This window comes from Muntiacus reevesi, chromosome 2 (genome assembly GCF_963930625.1).
Source record: "Muntiacus reevesi chromosome 2, mMunRee1.1, whole genome shotgun sequence".
Taxonomy (NCBI): Eukaryota; Metazoa; Chordata; class Mammalia; order Artiodactyla; family Cervidae; genus Muntiacus; species Muntiacus reevesi.
In genome coordinates this window covers 227,281,297-227,301,040 of record NC_089250.1, presented here as the reverse complement: position 1 = coordinate 227,301,040, position 19,744 = coordinate 227,281,297, and the positions used below count along the sequence as shown (strand labels likewise).

General features: G+C 61.3%; 3 protein-coding genes across 7 annotated transcripts in view; 2 read left to right on the top strand and 1 right to left on the bottom strand.

The window, feature by feature from the left end:
* PIEZO1 (piezo type mechanosensitive ion channel component 1 (Er blood group)) overlaps window positions 1–468 on the top strand; it is a 56,271-nt gene extending 55,803 nt beyond the window's left edge. For both annotated transcript variants that reach the window (XM_065925184.1, XM_065925182.1), the window contains one exon: window positions 70–468. In XM_065925184.1, coding sequence (XP_065781256.1) covers window positions 70–319 — 250 coding nt within the window. In that variant the 3' untranslated portion in view covers window positions 320–468. The remainder of the gene's footprint in view (window positions 1–69) is intronic.
* Window positions 229–19,720, bottom strand: CTU2 (cytosolic thiouridylase subunit 2). Of its 3 annotated transcripts, XM_065925187.1 has the most exons (16): window positions 19,597–19,720; window positions 18,063–18,235; window positions 6,485–6,562; window positions 4,518–4,596; window positions 4,285–4,344; window positions 3,180–3,240; window positions 2,664–2,773; window positions 2,285–2,550; window positions 2,071–2,206; window positions 1,824–1,955; window positions 1,470–1,561; window positions 1,281–1,375; window positions 1,053–1,182; window positions 855–921; window positions 706–764; window positions 229–628 (listed from the first exon to the last, which is right to left on the bottom strand). In XM_065925187.1, exons 4-16 carry the CDS (start codon window positions 4,554–4,556, stop codon window positions 553–555), a joined length of 1,323 nt encoding a protein of 440 aa, XP_065781259.1. In that variant the 5' UTR covers window positions 4,557–4,596; window positions 6,485–6,562; window positions 18,063–18,235; window positions 19,597–19,720; the 3' UTR covers window positions 229–552. The 3 variants fall into 3 exon arrangements, with proteins under 3 accessions (XP_065781259.1, XP_065781258.1, XP_065781257.1); XM_065925186.1 differs by lacking the exon at window positions 19,597–19,720 and having other exon boundaries at window positions 18,063–18,349; XM_065925185.1 differs by lacking the exons at window positions 18,063–18,235; window positions 19,597–19,720 and adding an exon at window positions 7,195–7,375.
* Window positions 7,410–15,353, top strand: RNF166 (ring finger protein 166). 2 transcript variants are annotated; one of them, XM_065925190.1, is made up of 6 exons: window positions 7,410–7,653; window positions 11,467–11,623; window positions 12,853–12,965; window positions 13,372–13,471; window positions 13,547–13,654; window positions 14,354–15,353. In XM_065925190.1, the coding sequence occupies exons 1-6, from the start codon at window positions 7,499–7,501 to the stop codon at window positions 14,417–14,419; spliced, it is 699 nt and encodes a 232-aa protein (XP_065781262.1). In that variant the 5' UTR covers window positions 7,410–7,498; the 3' UTR covers window positions 14,420–15,353. The 2 variants fall into 2 exon arrangements, with proteins under 2 accessions (XP_065781262.1, XP_065781261.1); XM_065925189.1 differs by having other exon boundaries at window positions 7,414–7,653; window positions 13,357–13,471.
* Window positions 19,721–19,744: the final 24 nt, after the last annotated feature.

Genomic DNA, 19,744 nt, shown 5'->3' with positions numbered 1-19,744 from the left:
GGCGGGGCCAGGGGCGGGGTGAAGGCCAGAGGCAGCCCGAGGCTCACTCGCCCACCCACCTGCCCCCAGCATCATGGGGCTGTACGTGTCCATCGTGCTGGTCATCGGTAAGTTCGTGCGCGGCTTCTTCAGCGAGATATCGCACTCCATCATGTTCGAGGAGCTGCCGTGTGTGGACCGCATCCTCAAGCTCTGCCAGGACATCTTCCTGGTGCGGGAGACGCGGGAGCTGGAGCTGGAGGAGGAGCTCTACGCCAAGCTCATCTTCCTGTACCGCTCGCCCGAGACCATGATCAAGTGGACGCGCGACAAGGAGTAGAGCCACCGCGGGTGGAGTCGAGGCCCTGGCCTGATGCTGCTGTCACAGGAAGCCGCGGCCCGCCCGGCGCAGGACTGCTGGCCCTTCCCTTTGTCCCCCACCCCCACGCGTACTGTAGTTTTCTAATTAAAACGTTTTTATTTATACAAACGGGCAATCACATGCCGCCTGCCCGGCCTTGCCTGTCTTCCTGCTCCCGGGGGGTCTCCTGTCCCAGGCACTGGTCCGCGAGCTCAGCTCTCACCAGTCCCGGTCTCGTCTTCGCTGTCCCCCAGCAGGTACTCTTGGACCTCCTGCTCGACCGTGGCCCTGGGGGAACTGCACGGTAGGAACCCACACCCGGAAGGAACCCCCTGTGCTGCCTCCCCCCGGAGAACAGGCAGTACCTCTGGCTGCGGAGCTGGGCCTCGGACAGGATGTAGGGTGGCAAGGGCTCCAAGGAGGGCTGCAACAGAGTCAGCACGGGCGAGGGGCCGCGTGGCACAAGGCTGGCCAGTGCCCATCTGTCCCTCGCCCAGCAGAGGTGGCCACTCACCAAGTCCTTCATGTTCACACGGCAGCCGTAGCACAGCTGCTCCATCACCTGGGCCCGGGGGTCCTCTCTGCAGAGACAGCTGGACTGAGTGCCTGGCCCGGCCCCCAGGGAGGACCCCCGGGCGCACCCATACTGTGCAGCCCCCAGGTGCCGACCACAGCAGGGTAGGGGGCACGACAGGGCGAGGCAGGGACTCACCTTCTGCTGCAGCCGGGGGCCCCGCCCATCCCGGCACAGCAGCAGGGCCCGGCAGCCGCCCCGGCCTGTGCAACAGGGGGCTGCATCTGGGGGAGATGTGAGGTCTGAGCCCCAAAAGCCGTGGCACTGTCTGCAAACAGAGAGGAGATGATGGGACCCTGGGGGCCACAAAACCCTAAGAGCACTCACGGGTGCCCCGCCCCAGCACCACACCAGGTGAGGACGGACCAGCAGTGTCGACGTCCAGCGTGCACATGCAGAGCAGGCAGCGGGGGCCGGCAGCACAGCCGTCTCTGGGGGCCTTGATCAGCTTCTCGCTTGTCCTGGGGGTGGGGACAGGGCTCTAAGACACTGCTGGCTGGGGGCTCTATCCCGCCAGCGGCCCCCCCCGCCCCCCCAGTACTCACACACACACACCTGTACACGGTGCTGATCGTGGAGGGGAACTGGGCCTGCAGTCTGAGGATGAAGGCCTCCATCAGCCGGTGGATGCTGGCCTTCTCGGGCGCCTAGGAGCAATGAGACAAGGGGGCAGTTGTGGGAGCGGCCCCACCTCAGAGGAGCGTGGACCCTGGGCTTCTCCACAGCATCACTTGAGAGTCTGCTGTGGAGCAAGCCAGGCACCCCACTTCTAGAGCACCCCCATTGTTCAATCAGGCACCCTGACAGAGCCTATCTTGCCCCTCAACCCACCCCACAAACCCCCACTCCGGGAGGGCGGGGACACCCCACGTGGGCTCCACTACGGCAAGGGGTGTGCACGCTGCCCACCTTGGTGTCCAGGGCTGGCATGCAGATGGAGGGCACAGCAAACAGGTGGTTGTAGAAGGCGACCTCCTTTAGCGTGTGCTCACGCATAGGCCGTACCACTACCACATCACCGTGTCGCTCGTCTGAGAAGCCCTGGGGGCGGTGAGGGGGACAGTGTTCCTCACTGTACTCGGCTGCTCCTGCCCACTGGCGGGGTTCCAAGCTCTCCCCGCCTCCTGGGCGACCCCTGGGCAGCTTGTAGGCGCACCGTGTCCCAGGCGAGGAAGGCCCCTCTCCCCAGCGCCAGGCTGGTCATGAGCTTGATGGCCAGGCGGGTGCAGCTGTCCCCCGTCATGACTTTTGAGTAGCCGTGGTTCCGGGCCACGTGGAGAATCAAGTGGGTCCTGTGGATCGAGGCGGGAGGTCTCATGAGCCCAGGCAGGCAGGCCCAGAACTCAGAGGGCAGAGCGAGGCAGACTCACCGCAGAGTCTGCAGAAGCTCCTCCTTGGCAGTCAGCGTCTTCACCGAGTCAAACAACCTGGACAGCGCCTGGGTCTGGGCGGTCGTGGGTGGCCCAGTGTGGCTGTGGGGGTCCTGGAAGCAGTGCTGGCTCTGCCGCTCCACCCCGTCAGCCCCCAGCACGTGCTGCTGTTGCAGGAAACTATCCACGGCAGCTTTGTAGGCTCCCTCCGTCCCCGCTGGCTCCTGGGCAGAGAAGCGCAGCACGGAGGGCGGCAGGCTGAACACCTGCGGGAGGGACAGGGGTGTGAGGCTCACCCCACGTGGGGGAAGCAGACCCGTGCCCCTCAGGGACACCCAGTGCTCACCCCCAGGCCCTCTAACAGGGATGGCCCGCCCACCTCTTCCAAGGCCACAATGTGCCATGGGAAGCCAGTGGTCTGCAGGACCAGCTTCACCTCTGCCAGGGTTTTCGCTCTGTTCTCGGGGCTCTGGCCGCAGGCAGCTCCCTCTGAAAACCGCAGGCAGAGAAAAGAGTCAGGCTTAAAGAGATGCAGACAGTGGTCAGGACCAACAGCCCTGTGCCCTGGGGGCAGCGGTCTCTGAACGCTGACCTGTCTCCTTGGGGGGCATTTTCAGAGTGGCTGCTGAGTTCCCTGGGCATGGGGTGGAGGCCGGAAGGGCAGGTCCCCTCAGGCAGTGAACTCGTCCTTCTCACTCAGTGTCCTGGACCCTGGGGTGGACACTCAGCAGTCACTCCTGCCCAACCCTGGACGGTCTGAGACAGGACAGCAGCAGTGCTGTCCGCCGAACACGCTCACTGTCTCCAGAGAAACGCCCCCAGGAGGGCTTCCTGTGGGTACAGTGCCAGCGATCAGCAGGCCCACCCGAACACCAGAGCCCAGGAGGAGACATACCATCAACGTAGACAACCCCTGGCACGAAACGCAGCCTCTTGGCAGAATCTCGACTCAGGCCCTGGGGGGATGTGACAGGGTCTCAGCTCCAAGGCCAGAAGCTACCAGGCACTTTGCTGCAGAGACTCTGCTCCTTCCAGACCGAGGGCCCCCAGGAAAGGGCAGCAGTGTCCCCTGTGCTGTACCGGAACTCCATGCAGGCCCACAGGGAGGAGGCACAGCCCGACACGCTTCAAAGTGGCACTACCTGGGGTACCTCTGTCCCCCTCCAAGTAAAACCCACCCTCAAAGCCTGTCTGTGCCTCCTGGCAAAACCCCGAGAAGCCCCTGCCAAGCCCCTCAGACCACTCAGAGCAAGAAGAGACCAGGACAGCAAGGCACCTCTGGTCACGGGGAAGAGCACCCACGGGCGTGGACCTGGGGGAGGGACTGGTCTCACATTCTCTGGCCAGGTTAAGGGGACCGGGAGGCAAGGGCAGAAAACCAAGCACAGAAGTCCCACCTCTAGGAAGCCCTGGTACAGGCCACACCACCACCCCTTGGAGGGCACGCAGGGCTCTGGGTATGTGCCACATGGGTCAAGGCCTCCCAAGCGCCCCAAGGCAACCAGGGGGAGTCCCGCTGCCTCCAGTGCCCAAAGTGGGCCTGTGGATGGGCCAGAGCACAGCCCCCATGCCCCTTGTCTCTCCAGTGACAACCCCCGAGACCCTGCCCCTGCCTCTCCGAGACCCCCCTTAAACTGCTCAAGAAAGCCACCCTGACCCCTGCCAGGACCGAGCCCATCCAAGGTCCCTAGGGCACCTGCTCTTGCTTCACTGTCTTGTTCCGGGCACCCTCCCTGGACCAGGGGAACGCCCCTGGTGCCTGGTGCTGTCCAGCAGCCCATGTCTGCAGTCAAGGAAAGGGACAAGGCACTAAACCCAGACACGGTTGGGCACCCCTCACACCACTCCGGGGCCGGCGTCCACGTGCCCACATCTAAGAGCCCTGAGAACCTGGCTGGGGAGGGGACCTTTCTCTCCAGCCCCAACCAAGAGTCCCTTGGTTCCAGCCCCCACCACTGGATCCTGGCTAGGAGTGGCAGGAGGATGGTGTAGAGACATACCTCAAGGACCTGCCAGACCATGGAGCTGGATGAAGCCCCCCCAGACCACGCCAAGAGCACCTGCGGAAGAAGGAACATCACTGGGGGCACCGCACCTCCAACATGGCCCCTGATCTCTGCCCACAGATGTCTTCAGATGTGAGTCCCCCAGAAGTCCGGGTGTGCACCCGTGGGAGAAACTGGCACGATGCGGCTAGGACAGGCCGCCTGCGAGAGGGGGCGCCACACCCTACCTTCTCTCCTGGGAAGATCAGCCGGTTCTTCCCTAGCATGGCTCTGAACTTGTGGACGTACAATGCCTTGAAACAGTCCCTGCAACACAGACACCAGCAGCTGCGGCAACACAGCCCCGACCACCCAGCAACACTTTGCAGGCTGACAGCCCGAGAGTCCACCAGGTTACATTTTCTTTCAGCCACTTCCACCCTCAAAGCAGTGTCTTGACATTAAAAGCTGCACCCAAAGATGGGTGAGGATAGAAAGAAAAAAAAAATGTGGAACAAAAGAAAGCAAAAAGGAAGAGAAAGAGACAGAAAGGAAGAAGGGGAAAGAAGGGAGGAAAGAGGAGAAAGAGAGAAGAGAGACAAGCAGAGAGAAAGCAGCATCCTCCCCAGCAACCCAGCAGGCAGCCAGGTGGAGCAGAGGGGAGTAGAGGGACCTGAGCGGAGGGGAGCAGCACAGCCCTGGACAGCGGCCAAGCCCGGGCTGTGCCCCCACTGCATTTCCTTCTTCCTGCTCGGACGATCTAGTGTCACAACAGCTCCCAACACAGAACAGGCCCTGCTTATGAACAGCCGACCAAACACCCCATGGAGGCTTTGTGGACAGTAACTCAACAGCAGAACACTGAGGCTTCAGGGACTCCTGGGGATGTGCCACCGGGTAACCTGGAAGGTCAGGACCCTGGGAGGTTCCTTGGGCAAACACGGATGCTCACGGCGGCAGAGAGGACCCTGCAGCTGCCATAGCCGTGCCCTCCGCAGCACCATGAGGCCCTTGCTCTCCCTCTGGTCAGGCGAGGCAAGAGCTTCCTACATGCTGACATTCTCCACCAATGAGGAACTTGCTCAAAACCCAGACTGCCAAAATCTGCAACCTGGGAGATCAGCTTATTCCCAGAATAAGCAAGCAGGGGAGGGGAGCCCTGGGCCCAGGAGGAGTCACTGTGGCCTCTCTCCTCCTCATCGGGGAGCTCTCCAAGCAGACTGGAGAGACCATCATTTCCAGATGCTCTTATGTGGTTAAAGCAGTGACTTTCGTATCTAAAACATATTTCATGACAGCACACAGCAAATCTACTTGGCCCCCAAAAATGGGCAACTGTGAGAAAGTTTGGAGAAAACAACTTATTTCATCCCTTTGTCTTCTTTTTCAGAAACTTAGTAAGTAAAGTCCCATACTCTGGGAGACCAATTTAAAAATGTGATGTGGTCAAATAACTCAACGTGTTAGTTTGCTATGCATGCCACGTCACCAGAATTTCATAAAGCAGGTGATAAGCCTGACCCCTGTGGAGCTATGGACACCGTGAACCTGACCAGACACTGAAAAGTTATGATTCACGGGCAACGTGACAGGGCCACAGACAGCTTCAGATCAGACAGAACATGCTAGGCCTCTCTGGGACCAGCCCCTGCTCCTGTCCAGAGATCCCCTCACGGATTGCCCCTGGTGATCCAGTGGCTAAGAGTCTGTGCTCCCAATGCAGGGGCCTGGGGTCCATCCCTGGTCAAGAAACTAGATCCCACATGACTCAACGAAGACCTGATGGAGCCAAATAAAACAAAAAAAGAAACCAAAAAACCTCCAAAGGTGCCCCCACAGCTGGGTCAGAACCCCCCCTTCATCCCTCTCTCTCTCACAATACAGGCAACACACAGAGCGCCTGCCAGAGAGCCCAGGGTGCTCCAAGCTGCCCCTGAAAAGCTCTTCTCGCCTGCACCACACTGCTCTTCACCTTTGCTCCCAACTCTCTCTGTAAGCGACACCAGGACCTTCCTGCCACCTGATGCACGCCTGGACGATGGGAGAACAGCACTCACACAAGAACCGACACCCAGAGCCATACACACACACTCACCCACCCCTGGACATTAGGAGTAAAATGCTTTCAAAAGCAAGAAATAAAGCCGCAGAAATGGAGGCAGTCCTGGTTACTAAGACTGTGTGTGCCGAGTCACCTCCCACCTCCAGGCCTCACCTGCAGAAGGCGTCTCCAGCCCGGATCACCACCACAGGCAGGCCTTCCTTGCACTTCACACACTTCTGATCCCGGGTTCTGAGGCATTGGGAGAGAGAGACCAGGACACTGATTACACGCACTCAGGGGCTTCAGAGAGGCAGCAGCCGGTTTCTCATCCCAAGCTGTTGTACCAAAGAGGCCATGGTGGGGTGGCGGGGGAGCGTGCACCTCACAGACCGGACCTTGTTATCTTCTCCAGACTACCCCTCTAAGGAAATACCAGGGCCCTAAGAGGATTTCAGTTCGTTAAAGTCAGCTCAGTGGGCTCTCTTAGGGCTGGCACGAGAAGGGAGACAGCTCGCTCTGGGAGGTTCTGGAGGGGAGAACTGGAACCAGAGTGCAGAAGCGGCCGGGAGGCCGACTTTCCTCGCCGAGTAAGGACAGTTCGGTCAGAGGCGGAACCATTCCACTGGCTACAAAAATTAGAGGTGCGAGCGCGCCAAGTGTTCACCACGGGATTGCCAGGCATTCCCCGGGTGCTGAGGAGCGAGGTCCACCCCACACCAGAGATTGCTGGACTCCCAGAACCCGCCCTAGGCGGTCTCCGGGCTTCCCGGAGCGTGGCCCCCGAGACTGAGCGCAAAGCGCGCACAGGCTGGCCCTCGGGGCAGAGCTCGCCGCCTGCCGGAGGGTCGGAAAGAAAGCGGCGGGTGCAGCTGCCCTTTTACCCAAGCCGTGGCTGCGGCGGCCCCTGGGGGGCGGACTCCCGGTACTCTTCAGACATCTCGCACATGGCTTCACCGTGCCGCTTAGCAGACAGCTTCGACGGCAGAAGCAGGACGCATCCTGACTACGTCACCTAGGCGCCGGCGCGAGGGGCGGCCGCTCCCTATGACGTCAACACGACGCCGACGCAGCCGTGACGCTCGAACCGGGGGCGGGCGCTCCTTCTGACGTCAACTCGGCGCCGGCGCGGCCGTTACGCGCAGGCCGAGCCGGGGCAGGGGCGGCGGCGGCCGGCCGAACCCGGGGATGGCGATGTTCCGCAGCCTGGTGGGCTCGGCTCAGCAGCGACAGCCGCCGGGCGGGCCCGCGGGCGGCGACAGCGCCCTGGAGGCGCAGTACAGCTGCCCCATCTGCCTGGAAGTCTACCACCGGCCCGTGGCCATCGGCAGCTGCGGCCACACGTGAGTGCGCTGGCCTCCGGGAGGCCGCGGGGTCGGGCGCCGCCGCGGGGAGGTCTGAGGCCACCCCAGCGCAGTCCCAGCGCGCGAGGACTTGGGGGGCGAGGGGCTTCACGCGCAGCGCCGTTTCTGCCCTCTGGGCACGTCCATCCGCCTCAGCCCAGTGTCCTGCCCGCCCGCCCCGGGCGCTCGACCCCAATCACCCCGTCGGCAGACAGGGCCGACCTGCAGCTCTGCCCGGTCTCGGGTGCCAGGAGCCGCTGACGGCCTCGGCGGGCCTCCCTAGGAACTCAGGGGGCAGCGGGCGCGACATCTGTGCCGGTCGCCTTCCATCTGGTCTCGTGGAGACTGGGGTGGGTAATTGTAAATAAATGCTTTGTGGCTTTTGCTGTCAACTATTTTTTGGATCCGCTGTCAGCCTGTCGTGACTGCAGAAGAGAGGAGTTCCCTAAAGTTTGGACAAAGGCTTGCTTGGAGTCTGGTGCTGTTTTGTTTTGATGGAGAACTTGGGTCACCATGGGTCACTGAGCAGCCAGGCAGGCTGGCCCTCGGTGGACCAGATGCCACACACCAAGCTGGCGCCAGGGCCAGTTGTTTCAGGAACACAAACCGGAGGATGTGGCTCTTCTCCCAGCAGAGAGCTGCACTCAGGTCTTCTGGGAGCTGCCAACCTGGTTGGGGGGCGGGGGGGCGGGCTGAGATCAGAGTGTGTGGTCTCCAATTCTCCAGAAGGCTGAATAACACAGCTCTTGAGTGAAATTAAAAGGGTGGGAGAGGGGGCTGGAGGGCTTGGCTGCCCGCAGAGCTGCTGAGGAGGTGGGGCCAAGGTGCACCCAGGATAGCCGGAGGCCCCAGAACATTTTGCAAACAAAGGCAGCTGGCCTAGGAGGTTCTTGATGCAAAGAGGAAACTGGAACTGCTAGGTGTGTACGCTGTGTATCCTCAGGCTGCAGGACTGTGTCAGGAGTCGGGAAGCCTTTACACACACACAGTGCAGGCGGCACAGACACCCACCTGCGCACCCTGAGAGAGTGCTGCTGATTAGTCCTGAAGGCGCTGTGCCTCACTTTTTCATGCTGTTTATGATATTTTGGCAGGGGCAGCTTTTGAACAGCACCTCTCTCGTCAACACACACCAGTGGGTGTTGTCACAGTGTGTTCAGCTTCTTCCAGCCGATCATTGAGAGAGCTGCAGAGCTTGTCTTGGGGCCCAATTTTAGAAAGCCTTTCCTGGGCTTAGGATTTCTATCAACACTCGCCCAGCCCTAGACACAAGGCTTTTTTCCCAAATAGTCTTTTTAGAATACAGAACTACACAAACTGCTGTGAAAGCATATTCTTCTATAATACCCTCTCCCCACACTTTTCTTGGCAGAATCAGACCCCTCTTCTCCTGTTCCTGAGGCTGGTCCTGCAGCAGCCTCTTCTTCAGCTTCTGCCTTAGAAATATTTTCTTCCTGACTCTACTTGCTGATGTAAACCTACTGGCTGTTTATCTCTGCTGCTTACTTTCCATAAGTTTCTTGTCCGATGTTTTGAAGGCGTGTGTGCAAATGAATACGAAAGATTTAAAGACACACCTTTCCTTTTAAAAAGTCTGCTGGTGGTCTGGTTATCTGCCACAGCTACCTGACTAAGCAGTTTCCTTCCACAAAATAGGTTTTCTGGACGTGACAGTAGCCCTGCCTGGGCCTGGATTACTGCTCCAGCACCAGACGAAAGGGGACAGGTCACAGGGAGAGCTTTCCAGCAGGAGCCCAGAGGCAAGGGGCCTCCTCGGTGGAGACTGTGGAAGCACTCCCAGGAAGTCCTCAGAGGAAGCCAGTAATCTGTCACACACAGAGGATGCCCTGGGCAGTAAGCCGCATCTGGAACCAGAAGCCACCTGGCTGTTTCTAATGCTCTGACGAAGCCTCCCCTAGTGCCAGTGTATTTGGGCCAGAGTTCTGCCTGGGCTGCCTGCAGCCACTGTGCCTCTTCTGTCGCCCTCTCTGGTCAGTGCCATCACATTGTCCCCCACTTAAGTGTCCCCATGTGCAGTCTGTTAATGAACAGAAGTTGTAGAAAAACTGGTACACTCATGCATAAGGAGATACATAGGGAATGGTGGTAACAGACATTTTCTGAGTCCTCCCTGCTTGCAGAGGTCTGGGAGACAGGTGCTGTTACTCTTCCTGTGCAAGGAAAAGGAGATCACGGTGACTGAGGGCAGTTCCTAGGTGCACAGCAAAACTGAGGCTGGAGCTCAGGTTACTGGGCCAGGTCAGCCTCTCAGCTCCTCTAACTGAGGCCCTTTCTGCGGCCACAGCCCCCAGCACCCGTGGGCCAGTGCCTGCAGAGACCTGGGACTGCTAAGCATATACTAGCCTGGAGCGGGCTTCTCTGCTCAGTTTGCAAGGCCTCTGTCCACCAGCTCAGTGGCCTGAGAGGCTTGGGTCCCAGGCGGCTCCCCTGTGTTGTGCAGGGGGTGACCAGTGGGGGCAGCACTGGAGCGATGGGCCCACGCAGAAGAGGCTTCGGCCAGCTGACAGGTTGCCCCCCACGCCCCACCCAGGTCTCCATGTGCCTGTGAGGGCAGGGGCCACGCTGCACCTCGTTCTGCCCCCGGCTCCTCAGGGAGTAAGACATGAGATGGCAGTGTGGCAAGCGGGGCTCGTCCTGCTTCTGGAACCGCAGCTTCCCTGCCTCCCCTTCCCACCAGGCGCCCCTCTCCCGACCCGAGGCCAGTTTGTCCTGAGCACACCCTCAGCCCGGCGCTCTGTGAGCTTCCTCCAACTCCTTGTGGCTCAGGGGACACACCCCCTCACTGAAAGCACACACAGGTGGCTGCATGGAAGCCAGCATGCAGGAGAAGGGCCTCTGGAATCCCTGGGGTGCCTCTTCCTGAGAAGAGGTGAAAGTCTGAGGCAGAAGGACGGGGGCCTGTGCTCAGCTGGGCCGTCTGTGCCCCCAGAAATGCCCGCAGCCCCACCTGCCTGACCCCCGCGGGACAGGGCACACCCCGATGCCCGGCAGGGTTCGTGCAGGCCACCAAGCTGCCACCTTTCTCACGGGGCTAAGCCTATGGGCTGTGGACGAGGCTCCAGTCTGCTGAGCAGACACCTCGACACTTCCTACAAGGCCAGACTGAGCTGGTCCTGAGATCAGGCTCTCGGTCCCTCTTGTCCCCCAGCTGAGAGTGTTCAACCTGTGGCGTGTGCTCTTCCACAGCACAGGGCTGGTTATGAACACGAGCTGCTGTGGCCAGGCACCCTCAGGTGCAGAACACGGTATCTCCAGAGACATGGCTAAGAGCTCAGAGCCAAGAGGAGCCTGAGCACCTGGGCACAGCCCCTCTGCCACCCTGCCTCTGCTCAGGCTGGGCCCAAGGCCTGCTTGCCTGGGGACAGGGCATGTCCCAAGACTGGTGACGCTCCATGGCCAGCCTTGGCCTTGCTCTGTCCAGTGAGTGCAGGGCCCTGGGGCCCTGTGGCTTCCTCTCAGCACTGGGGGTTAGTGATTTTACCCCCAGACTTAGTGGGTGGAGGGCCTCCAGGGTCTCCCACGCTGTCCTGGAGCCCCCAAGGTATTGTAATCACCTGTTGCAGTGAGATGGGCAGGGTGGGCCCTGGCCCTCCCACAACCAGTGCTCTTGCTGGGACCAAGTCTGGGGGCCAGCACAGGACAGGGGGTCACGGCTGCAGCTCAGGAGCCCATGATGGGGCAGGGACAGGGCCATTTTTCAGCCAGACGGTGCCCACCCCGCCTGCAGGCCCCGCACAGAAGCACCCGCTGACGTAGGGGCGCGCAGCCCTCAGGCCCGTGTCCTCCCTGCAGGTTCTGTGGGGAGTGCCTCCAGCCCTGCCTGCAGGTGCCGTCCCCGCTGTGCCCACTGTGCCGCCTGCCCTTCGACCCCAAGAAGGTGGACAAGGCTGCCCACGTGGAGAAGCAGCTCGCATCCTACAAGGCGCCCTGCCGAGGCTGCAGTAAGAAGGTACTGGCTAGGGTCCCAGCAGGTGTGCAGGGGAACCAGGCGCAGGCACCCCCTGGTCCTGTTGAGCAACCTGCCGCTCCACTCACTTCCCGAGTGTGGCCTGGGCTCTGGGCTGTGGCTGATGCGGGGATGAGGGCTGAGCTGAGCCCACCCTAGACACAGCCTAACACCCCAGTGACCCTCGCCCTGCAGGCGGTAACTGAGGCAGGCCCAGGCCCACCAGTCCCTGCAGCACCCGAGCTCCCCAGCCTGCCCCACACCTGCTGTTCCTGCAGGCGGGCGCACCACCTCGCAAGGGACCCAGCCTGGGAGCAGAACGTGAAGTGAGGTTTTCAAATTCCACAATTGCTCAGGTTAACTCTCCTGAGTTACCACAGTAGGAAGCGGCCCTGGTTGCTCTGTCCTCTGGCTCAAAGGTCTGAATGTCCAGGGGCCTCCTTCAGGCTCTCATGCCCCTCCCTCCCAGCCCAAGAACAGCGTGAGGCACCCCCGCCCTTGTTCTGTGTTGTGGTTCTTTCCACACAAGTGGGATCAGAGGGGCAGGCCTCATGCAGCGTCCCCAGCCCTGGGCAAAGGGAGGCCAGGCTGGTGTCAGGAGGCCCTCCCCCTGTACCCCTGGCTCCTGGTGGGCACTCCTAGAGGCCCCTGCCCTGGGGAGCGAGCACTCCCCTGCCCTGCCCTGTTCTGAGCTAGTTCCGCCTTTGGCCAGAGTGGACAACCTGGTAACCGAGAAGGTTGTGTCACGTTTGCTTTCCTACTTCTTGATAAGGAATTTTCAGCACATCTGACTGCCTAGAATTTTATCTGCTGGCTCCCGTTATGAGGGGTAACTTTTCACAAATAAACACCCTCCCATGGAATCCCTGGTGTCCAGTGGCTAAGACTCCACACTCCCAATGCAGGGGGCCCACCTTCGGCCCCTGGTCAGGAAACTAGATCCTACAAGGCCCAGTTAAAGATCCCAGTGGGGCAACTAAGACCCAGAGCAGCCAAATCAATCAATCAATTAAACAAACAACTCTCCCATGTCCCCCAGCTCCCCAGGGGCCCCGTCAGGGCTGCTCCCTGAAGGCCCCCTGCATGACCACAGCGTGAGCTGTGAGCGCCTGCTTCTGGGTGAAGCTCTACAGCCCTGGGTGCATCGGCCTCCTTCAGCCAGGGTGCTGGCTGGGGTGTCAGGAACCAGGGGCCCAGCCCCCGCCCCCTGACCCTGCCCTCTCTCTTCCCAGGTGACACTGGCCAAGATGAGAGTGCATGTGTCCTCCTGCGTGAAGGTCCAGGAGCAGATGGCCAACTGTCCGAAGTTTGTCCCCGTGGTGCCCACGTCCCAGCCCATCCCCAGGTAGGCCCTGCACAGGTCATCCTCTGTGGGCACTTTCTGGCCTGTCACAGGGTGGGCAGTGTGGTTCCGCCCTGAGGAGGTGGGAGGGCTGCTGGGCCCCCTGCGGAGGGCCTCAACCCCTGCAGGAGGGGACCCAGGAGGGCCTGGCCCAGCCCACCTGTCACCCCCCAGTGGGGAGCGCAGTCCTTAGGCTGGGGCTGGACAGATACCACTCTGGGTGCGCAGCCTCGTCGAGGAAGGAGAGACTGGGAGTTACTAGATGGGAGCTCCTGGTGGAACGTGCAGAGGAGGGCAGGGGCTCCACCACAGCAGGGCCCACGGTGCGGGGGAGGGCGAGCCGGCTGGGCCGTAGGAAGGGGGGCAGTGCCACTCACCCCCCGCCCCGGCCCAGCGCCGTCCCCAACAGGTCCACCTTTGCTTGCCCTTACTGTGGCGCCCGCAATCTGGACCAGCAGGAGCTGGTGAAGCACTGCGTGGACAACCACCGCAGCGACCCCAACCGCGTGGTAAGCCCGCCCACCCCTGGGACCCTGCTCCCCACATGCACGGCCCCATGGACTCACCCCCCACCTCTGTCCCAGGTGTGTCCCATCTGCTCGGCCATGCCCTGGGGTGACCCCAGCTACAAGAGCGCCAACTTCCTGCAACACCTGCTCCACAGGCACAAGTTCTCCTACGACACCTTCGTGGTGGGTGACCCGCCTTCCCCCTGCCCTGCAGTGCTGGTGGTGGGCGGGTCTACAGGGCCACTAGAGGCAGAGGTCTGGGGGCTCTGGGCTGTGCAGAGTGGGCCCCTCACCCACAGGCCAACTAGCTCTCCTCACTCGGGGCTCCTCTGGGGGAGGTGCCATCGCAGGGGCACCATCTCCCGGGTTTTGCACTGAGGCCTGGGGACACAGACCCTCCTTGGGGACAGGCCCCTCCGAAGCCCACTGGGCAAGAGCCACATCCCACCTACAGACGCTCCCCTCTTGTGCGCCCCCAGGCCCACTCTTCCCGTCCCCTGCCAGCCTCCAGGCACCGGGCCTCGTAGGGTCCCGCCTCTGCTCCGCCCACACTTGGTCCTGATGGTAGAAACACGGGGGTGCTGGCTTCCCCCCGTCCTTGAATCTGGGGGGAAAGGACAGCTCTCGTTACTCGCGTCCACCGTGCACAGTCTGTCCAGCCCTCCATCACTGGGCGCAGTGTCCTCAAGGCAGCTTGCTGCGTGGACTTCAGGGCAGCCAGACCATCCCCCACTGGTTGCCACGAGGTGCCCGGGACCCATGGCCGTGAGGGCTGAATGGCGGCAGGGCGGGGGGACTGGACGCCGGTCTGTCTGAGGTGACCGGGCGGGGGTGGCCCTGAGAGACCACGGCGTCCCGCCCAGCTCCGCCCCTGTCTTCCAGGACTACAGCATCGACGAGGAGGCCGCCTTCCAGGCCGCCCTGGCCCTGTCTCTCTCTGAGAACTGACGGTGCCACAACCGACTGAGCCTCCCCACCTCCAAGGACAGAGCCCGCCGGCTCCTGCGCCCAGACCCGCCTGGGAAGGCACCCCGAGGGCCGGGCAGAACCACGTTGCTGCCAGAGGAGAGGCCGCGTCCCCACCGCCTGTGCTCCTGCTGAGTGCCACTGGCTCCTCGGTGCTCGGGCTGAGCAGGTGGCCTCGTGGGGCAGCCACTGGGGCAGAGTGCGGCCCCTGTCCGTGTCTCAAAGCCATGCTGTCCTCCCTGCTGAGAGGACCCTTCAGGCCCCGCCACGTCCGCAGGCCCCGCCACCCAGCAGGGACGCACAGGGGCCCGGCCCAGCACCTGGCAACGCTTCCCCCTTGCGCGCTCGGTACTGGCTTTTGTGATACCTAGAGGTTCCGCACTTTTCTATATTATCCGGTGTGATGACCTTTTCACGTTTTCTAGAGCAAAGACAGAGCAGTTACCCTTCATATTGCAATATCTGTGTTTGACTAGGAACAATAGTATTTTTATGGAACATTTACAAAATTATATTTTTTAAAAAAAACAAAAACAGTTGTGGGATAGGTGGGGGAAGGAGAGGAGAGACAGGACAATGGCTGTGCGTGGGGACCAAGGTGACCACATCCCCAGGTCACTTCGCCGTTCCCCAGGGTCCCTGTGATAACAGCCAGAAGAAATCCCAGTGCCTGGCCACTTGCGGAGGCAGCCGGGTCTGCTCCTGGCCTCCCACCCGGGTCCCGACCTCAGCCCCGCTGTCACTGTTCTGAAACTGACCACCTCCCGCCCCAGGCAGGGTCACCCCAATGGTGGCAGAACGCAGGGGCCGGGGCAGTGGCTGGTCAGGCCAGAAAACGCTCACTGGCACCTTCGTTTGGTTTCTGGCATAAATTATTGCTGTCTTTAAAAAAAAAAATTTAAATAAAACGTTTCAAAGCATCTCAAGCGGCCTGACCAGTGCATTTCCTTCAGCAAATATTAACAGCAGAGGGCTGGAGTGGGGTCAGGAGACCGTCCTCTGCTGCAGGCCTGTGGGCACGTGTCCGTCCCCAAGGAGTTCCACCTCAGAGGCTCCCACAGCCTCCCCAGGCAGCCTGCCAGGCTGTGCCCTCAGCATGTGCCCTCACTCCCCAGCACAGGAGCTGGCCCTCCTCTCAGACATCCATCCAGGGACGGTGGTCTCAGGCCAACGTCAGTACCAGGACCCCCTGCTGTTTCCAAGTCACCATAGGCCTTTAAAACATAAGAAGCACCCCGTGTGGTCAGGGTCCTGGTGCCCTGCCGAGCTGTCCCTGCCTGCCTCCCCTGCCTGTGCCCTGGACCCTGCCCCTCAGGAGAAGGTGAGGCTCCTGCAGACGGTGGCAGGGCTGACAAGCAGAGGCCTCCACGAGAGGACCGTCCTGCCTGGGGCACAGTTAGCCGCCATAGAAAGCCTTCCTCAGGAGCCACCAGCACCCCACCCCCACTGACCGCCCTCTGACCCCACTTGCCACGGATGCCACCTGCCAGCCTGTCCTTCCTGCTGCCTTCCAGAAGAGGCCGTGACGTGGTCCCAGGGGCCACCCAGGCCCAGCCTCAGCTTCCCCAGGGCTGGCGGGAAAGGAAGCATGTGGCCGAAGTCCCCCTCCTGCAGGAGGCCAAGGGGCTGGGATTCAGCCCCCCAAAGTGCAGGTACAGGAGCCTCGGGGTGGCCCTGGCCAGTCCCCTAGGGCATGGAGCCAGCAGGGGCAGCGCAGGGACTGCCCAGCTCCAGAGGCCAGGTGCAGACACTGCCCCGCATCCTCCCCCCACCAACCCAGTGCCTTACTCCACTGTGACCCTCCCCTGCCCCTGGCAGTGCTGACCCCTCCGGGGCTAGCCACCCTGCCCCCGTCCAGGACCTGTCGCTTCCACCCCCCCCCACCAGAGCTGCCAGCACATCGTGTCCAGGACACATGTGGTTCTGGGGTCACTGGGCCCGTGTCCCAGCCCCAGTTCACCTGGCAGCAGCTACGTTCTCCCCTCCTGGACACAGCCAGCCTGGTCAGCCACCCACATGCCACCTGGGGAGGACGGAGCTGCTTTCACGTGCTCGTCACGACCCTTGGTGCCCACAGAGTCCCAGGGGCAGCCTTGGGGCAGCCTCAGCAGGTCCTGACGTCACAGAGCCCTCGAGGAAGCGACACCCGAGTGTCTTTCCCCAGGTCTCGCCCTGTAGAGGTCTCAGCACCCACCATGTCAGCACACGACCAAGGGCTCCCAGCCACAGCAGGCTGGCAGTCCCCGGGGGTGATGCCCAGGCTGCAGCGCCTCCTTCTGGACTCTCTCCGACATACCCGAGCACCGCACATCTGCCCACGAAACGTACTCCCTGAAAGGAGCTTTGAACTGCCTCACCACAAGACGGCGGGGACTGACGGGCCCAAAGACACCTCCACACAGTGGGCCTGAGAACACATCCCCAGCAGCATGTGATCAACACCTGCCGGCAGCGAGCTTCCATGCCCAGAACCCGTGATGAGCCCTGTTCTTCGGCCCAGCCAGCTGCCAGGACCCGACCAGGAGGAGCTCCCCTCGCGATCACAGAGAAGAGAGCCGCGCCCCGTGGCCCTCCGGCCTCTCCCACAAGCCGCCAGGAATGAGGGCCCAGATGGGGAAGGGGCTCTGAGAGAGTGCTGTGGAGCCCAGAGTTTGAAATTCGGCTGTGCACCAGCAGACACTCCCCTGCAAACCCCGGCCCACCTGCAGAAGCCCGACTGCAGTGACACCCGGAACAGCTCCTGCAGCATTACTCGTGTGCACGCCAGAGTGCAGGCCTGCACACACCTGAGTATTGACACATGCACATGTGTGTGTCCCTCCTCAGCCCCACATCACCTGTGAGGCTCAGCACCTGGTGATGCACCTACTGCGGGTCACAGCTGTGTGTGGTCAGGGTCCCCTCGCAGAAACCCCACGTCGCACAGCGTGTGAACCCCTCCCTCCATTTAGGAACCAGTATCACCTCTAACAGTCAGCCCTCTAGAGGGATCCTGCAGCTGTCAGCAGCTGTGAGTCCCTTCTGGGGGTGACCACACACACATTGGCCACCAGCCTGAGCCAGAGCCCGGGGTCCGTGACTTTGGACAGCCACGAGGATGCTCCAAGGCAGGCTATCACAGTCATGCCCTTATGACAAATACGCCACACACCAGCACAGGGGCCACGCCACCAGGGCAAGTGCCCTGAGTGCTGGGACAGCCGAGCCCCAGCTGCAAGGCCAGGTTCTGAGTGCCATTCTGAGCCCCAGAGCCAGGCCCACCGCGTGGCCAGGTACCTTCATCCAGGTGTCTACACTCGAGAGATCCCCAGGGAGGGGCATGTCTGGACCACACCTGACACTTTTCCATGTAATCTGACAGGTACTGCTGAGCCCCGACCACAGACCCAACCTCACCCAGGCACTGTGGGGGAGGGCTAGAGCGTCCCACCTCTTCAGCCCTTGGGCTGCATCTAACACGGAGGGGCTTTACACATTGGGCCAGGAAGCCCAGTTAGTAGAAAATCCAGGCTCAACGGAATACAGATGCACAAGCCCAGAGTCACATTGTAAAGCACAGAAAAGAACAAAACATACCTGTAAAAGAAAGAAAACACCAATGTAGAAGGAATTGTAACAATCTTACCTGGGCTCTGCTGGCTCAGTGTCTGATTGAGGCAAGCTGGCAGGTGGCCACAAGCAGACATCTCCAAGTGTCAAGGGCAGACCCTGGGGTCCCTGCAGGTCCTGCTCTTATGGGGAGTGCCATTCCAGGAGGCTGGGGGGAGTGGGCTTCCGACAGCACAGCATGGGGCCTAGCTGCAAGGCAAGGTGAAGACAGAGGACAATACTGAAGACAGAGGACACAGACCAAGGTGAGGGGGTACTGCCACCGACCTCCCAGGGCTGCACAGGGGCAAACAGGGCCGGCACTCGGGTTTTCCTCTGAGTCCTACTCCAGGCTGGCCCGGACACAACCCTGTGAGTCACAGCGAACAGGGAGTCTGTGTGACCACAGGAGGGCAGTTCTGAGCAGTAGGCAGGGACCTCAAACTTCCCTTTGGGTCACTGCTCATGGCAGCCCTCGGAAAGGAGCACCCCACCCCAGAGGTGCTCTAGGGTCCTCGAAATCCCTGGGGCATTTCTTGGATGAGATTGGCCAGTTCTCCATGGGAGTGCGCGAGTCCCTCTAGGGACTAAAGTCAACCTGGGGTGGCCACACAGTGGTTTACTGGGCAAGGAAGGACGGTGTGGGTGCAGGGCTGGTCTGGGTATCTGCAAGTGTTATCTACGTCTGGGAAGACAAAAAGGAAGGGAAGGTACACATGGAAAGCTTGAGGCCACGGGAGAAACACACAAGCAGAAGGCAGCCACATGTTCTCTGAAATGCATGCTAGTGGCAACCCGGTGGTAAGCCAGGTGATGGGAGAGACAGACATCTTCTTCCATCTGTGCCCCACCTGTCTGTTCTTCCATGAGCCCTAACCAAGCAACAGACACCCTGAATGAGGCCGGAAGTGCCGAGCCCGGTCCCAGTCCCACTGCCACCTAACTCAGCATGTTTTCTTTTCCGCAAAACTGAAGGCATATACGACCTGGTGTGACTCAGGCCTCCCTCCCCATGTCTCTCTGAGGCTCCTCTGTGGACTCCTCACCAACTCCACTCACCCCCAGGCTGGCAAAGCACCAGGCTGCACATGGTGCCTGCACCTTTCAAGGCAGGCCTGCTGCACAGACAGGGAAGTGCTTGGCGGTTCTCAGGGGCCTGGCAGTGTGTTCCTCCAACCCCGCCAGAGACGGACCCCTGAATTCATCAAACGTCCACATCAGAAGGTACCAGACATGCAGGCATGGCCGGCTGTCGGTGGCACTGAAAACTCCAAAAGACACAGAAGGTGAGGCTGCCTGGGCCACACAGCCTGGGCTGCAGCAGTGGGTGCCCTCTCACCCCACTTCCCACAGCTGCCTGTCTGAGCCCTCGGAATTCCAGAATGCCAGGCAGTGTCCTTCCTCCCACCAAATGAGCTTTCTGGAGCCAACTGCTAAAGTACAGTCTCTTCTGGGTCCCCTCCCATTGGGAGAGGGCCAGTCTCCCCGAGGTCGGTCGAGCCCCTGGTCACCACTCTAGTGGGTCAGCAGGGTCAGCTCTGGAGTTCAGGGCTGGCGCTCATCAAACCTACCTTTGCGGGTTTACGCAGGAGGCGGGGCGGATTTATAACTGGCTGGAGCAGGTTCTCTGAAGCTGTACTCGGCTCACGCTCCCACCACAGGATGGACTGAGCCCAGCTCGGCTTCCGCCCAGCCCTGACCTCCGCTCTTCAGTCCACG

Excerpts from the sequence above, each read along its gene's own strand:
- CTU2 (XM_065925185.1), bottom strand. The coding sequence starts at position 7,259 with ATGTGCGAGATGTCTGAAGAGTACCGGGAGTCCGCCCCCCAGGGGCCG. Across the intron at positions 4,597-6,484 it reads GCTGGAGACGCCTTCTGCAG|GGACTGTTTCAAGGCATTGT; the intron begins GTGAGGCCTGGA and ends TCTGTGTTGCAG. Across the intron at positions 1,183-1,280 it reads GCTGGACGTCGACACTGCTG|ACAGTGCCACGGCTTTTGGG; the intron begins GTCCGTCCTCAC and ends CTCTGTTTGCAG.
- RNF166 (XM_065925189.1), top strand. The coding sequence starts at position 7,499 with ATGGCGATGTTCCGCAGCCTGGTGGGCTCGGCTCAGCAGCGACAGCCG. Across the intron at positions 7,654-11,466 it reads ATCGGCAGCTGCGGCCACAC|GTTCTGTGGGGAGTGCCTCC; the intron begins GTGAGTGCGCTG and ends TCCTCCCTGCAG. Across the intron at positions 12,966-13,356 it reads ACGTCCCAGCCCATCCCCAG|CGCCGTCCCCAACAGGTCCA; the intron begins GTAGGCCCTGCA and ends GCCCCGGCCCAG.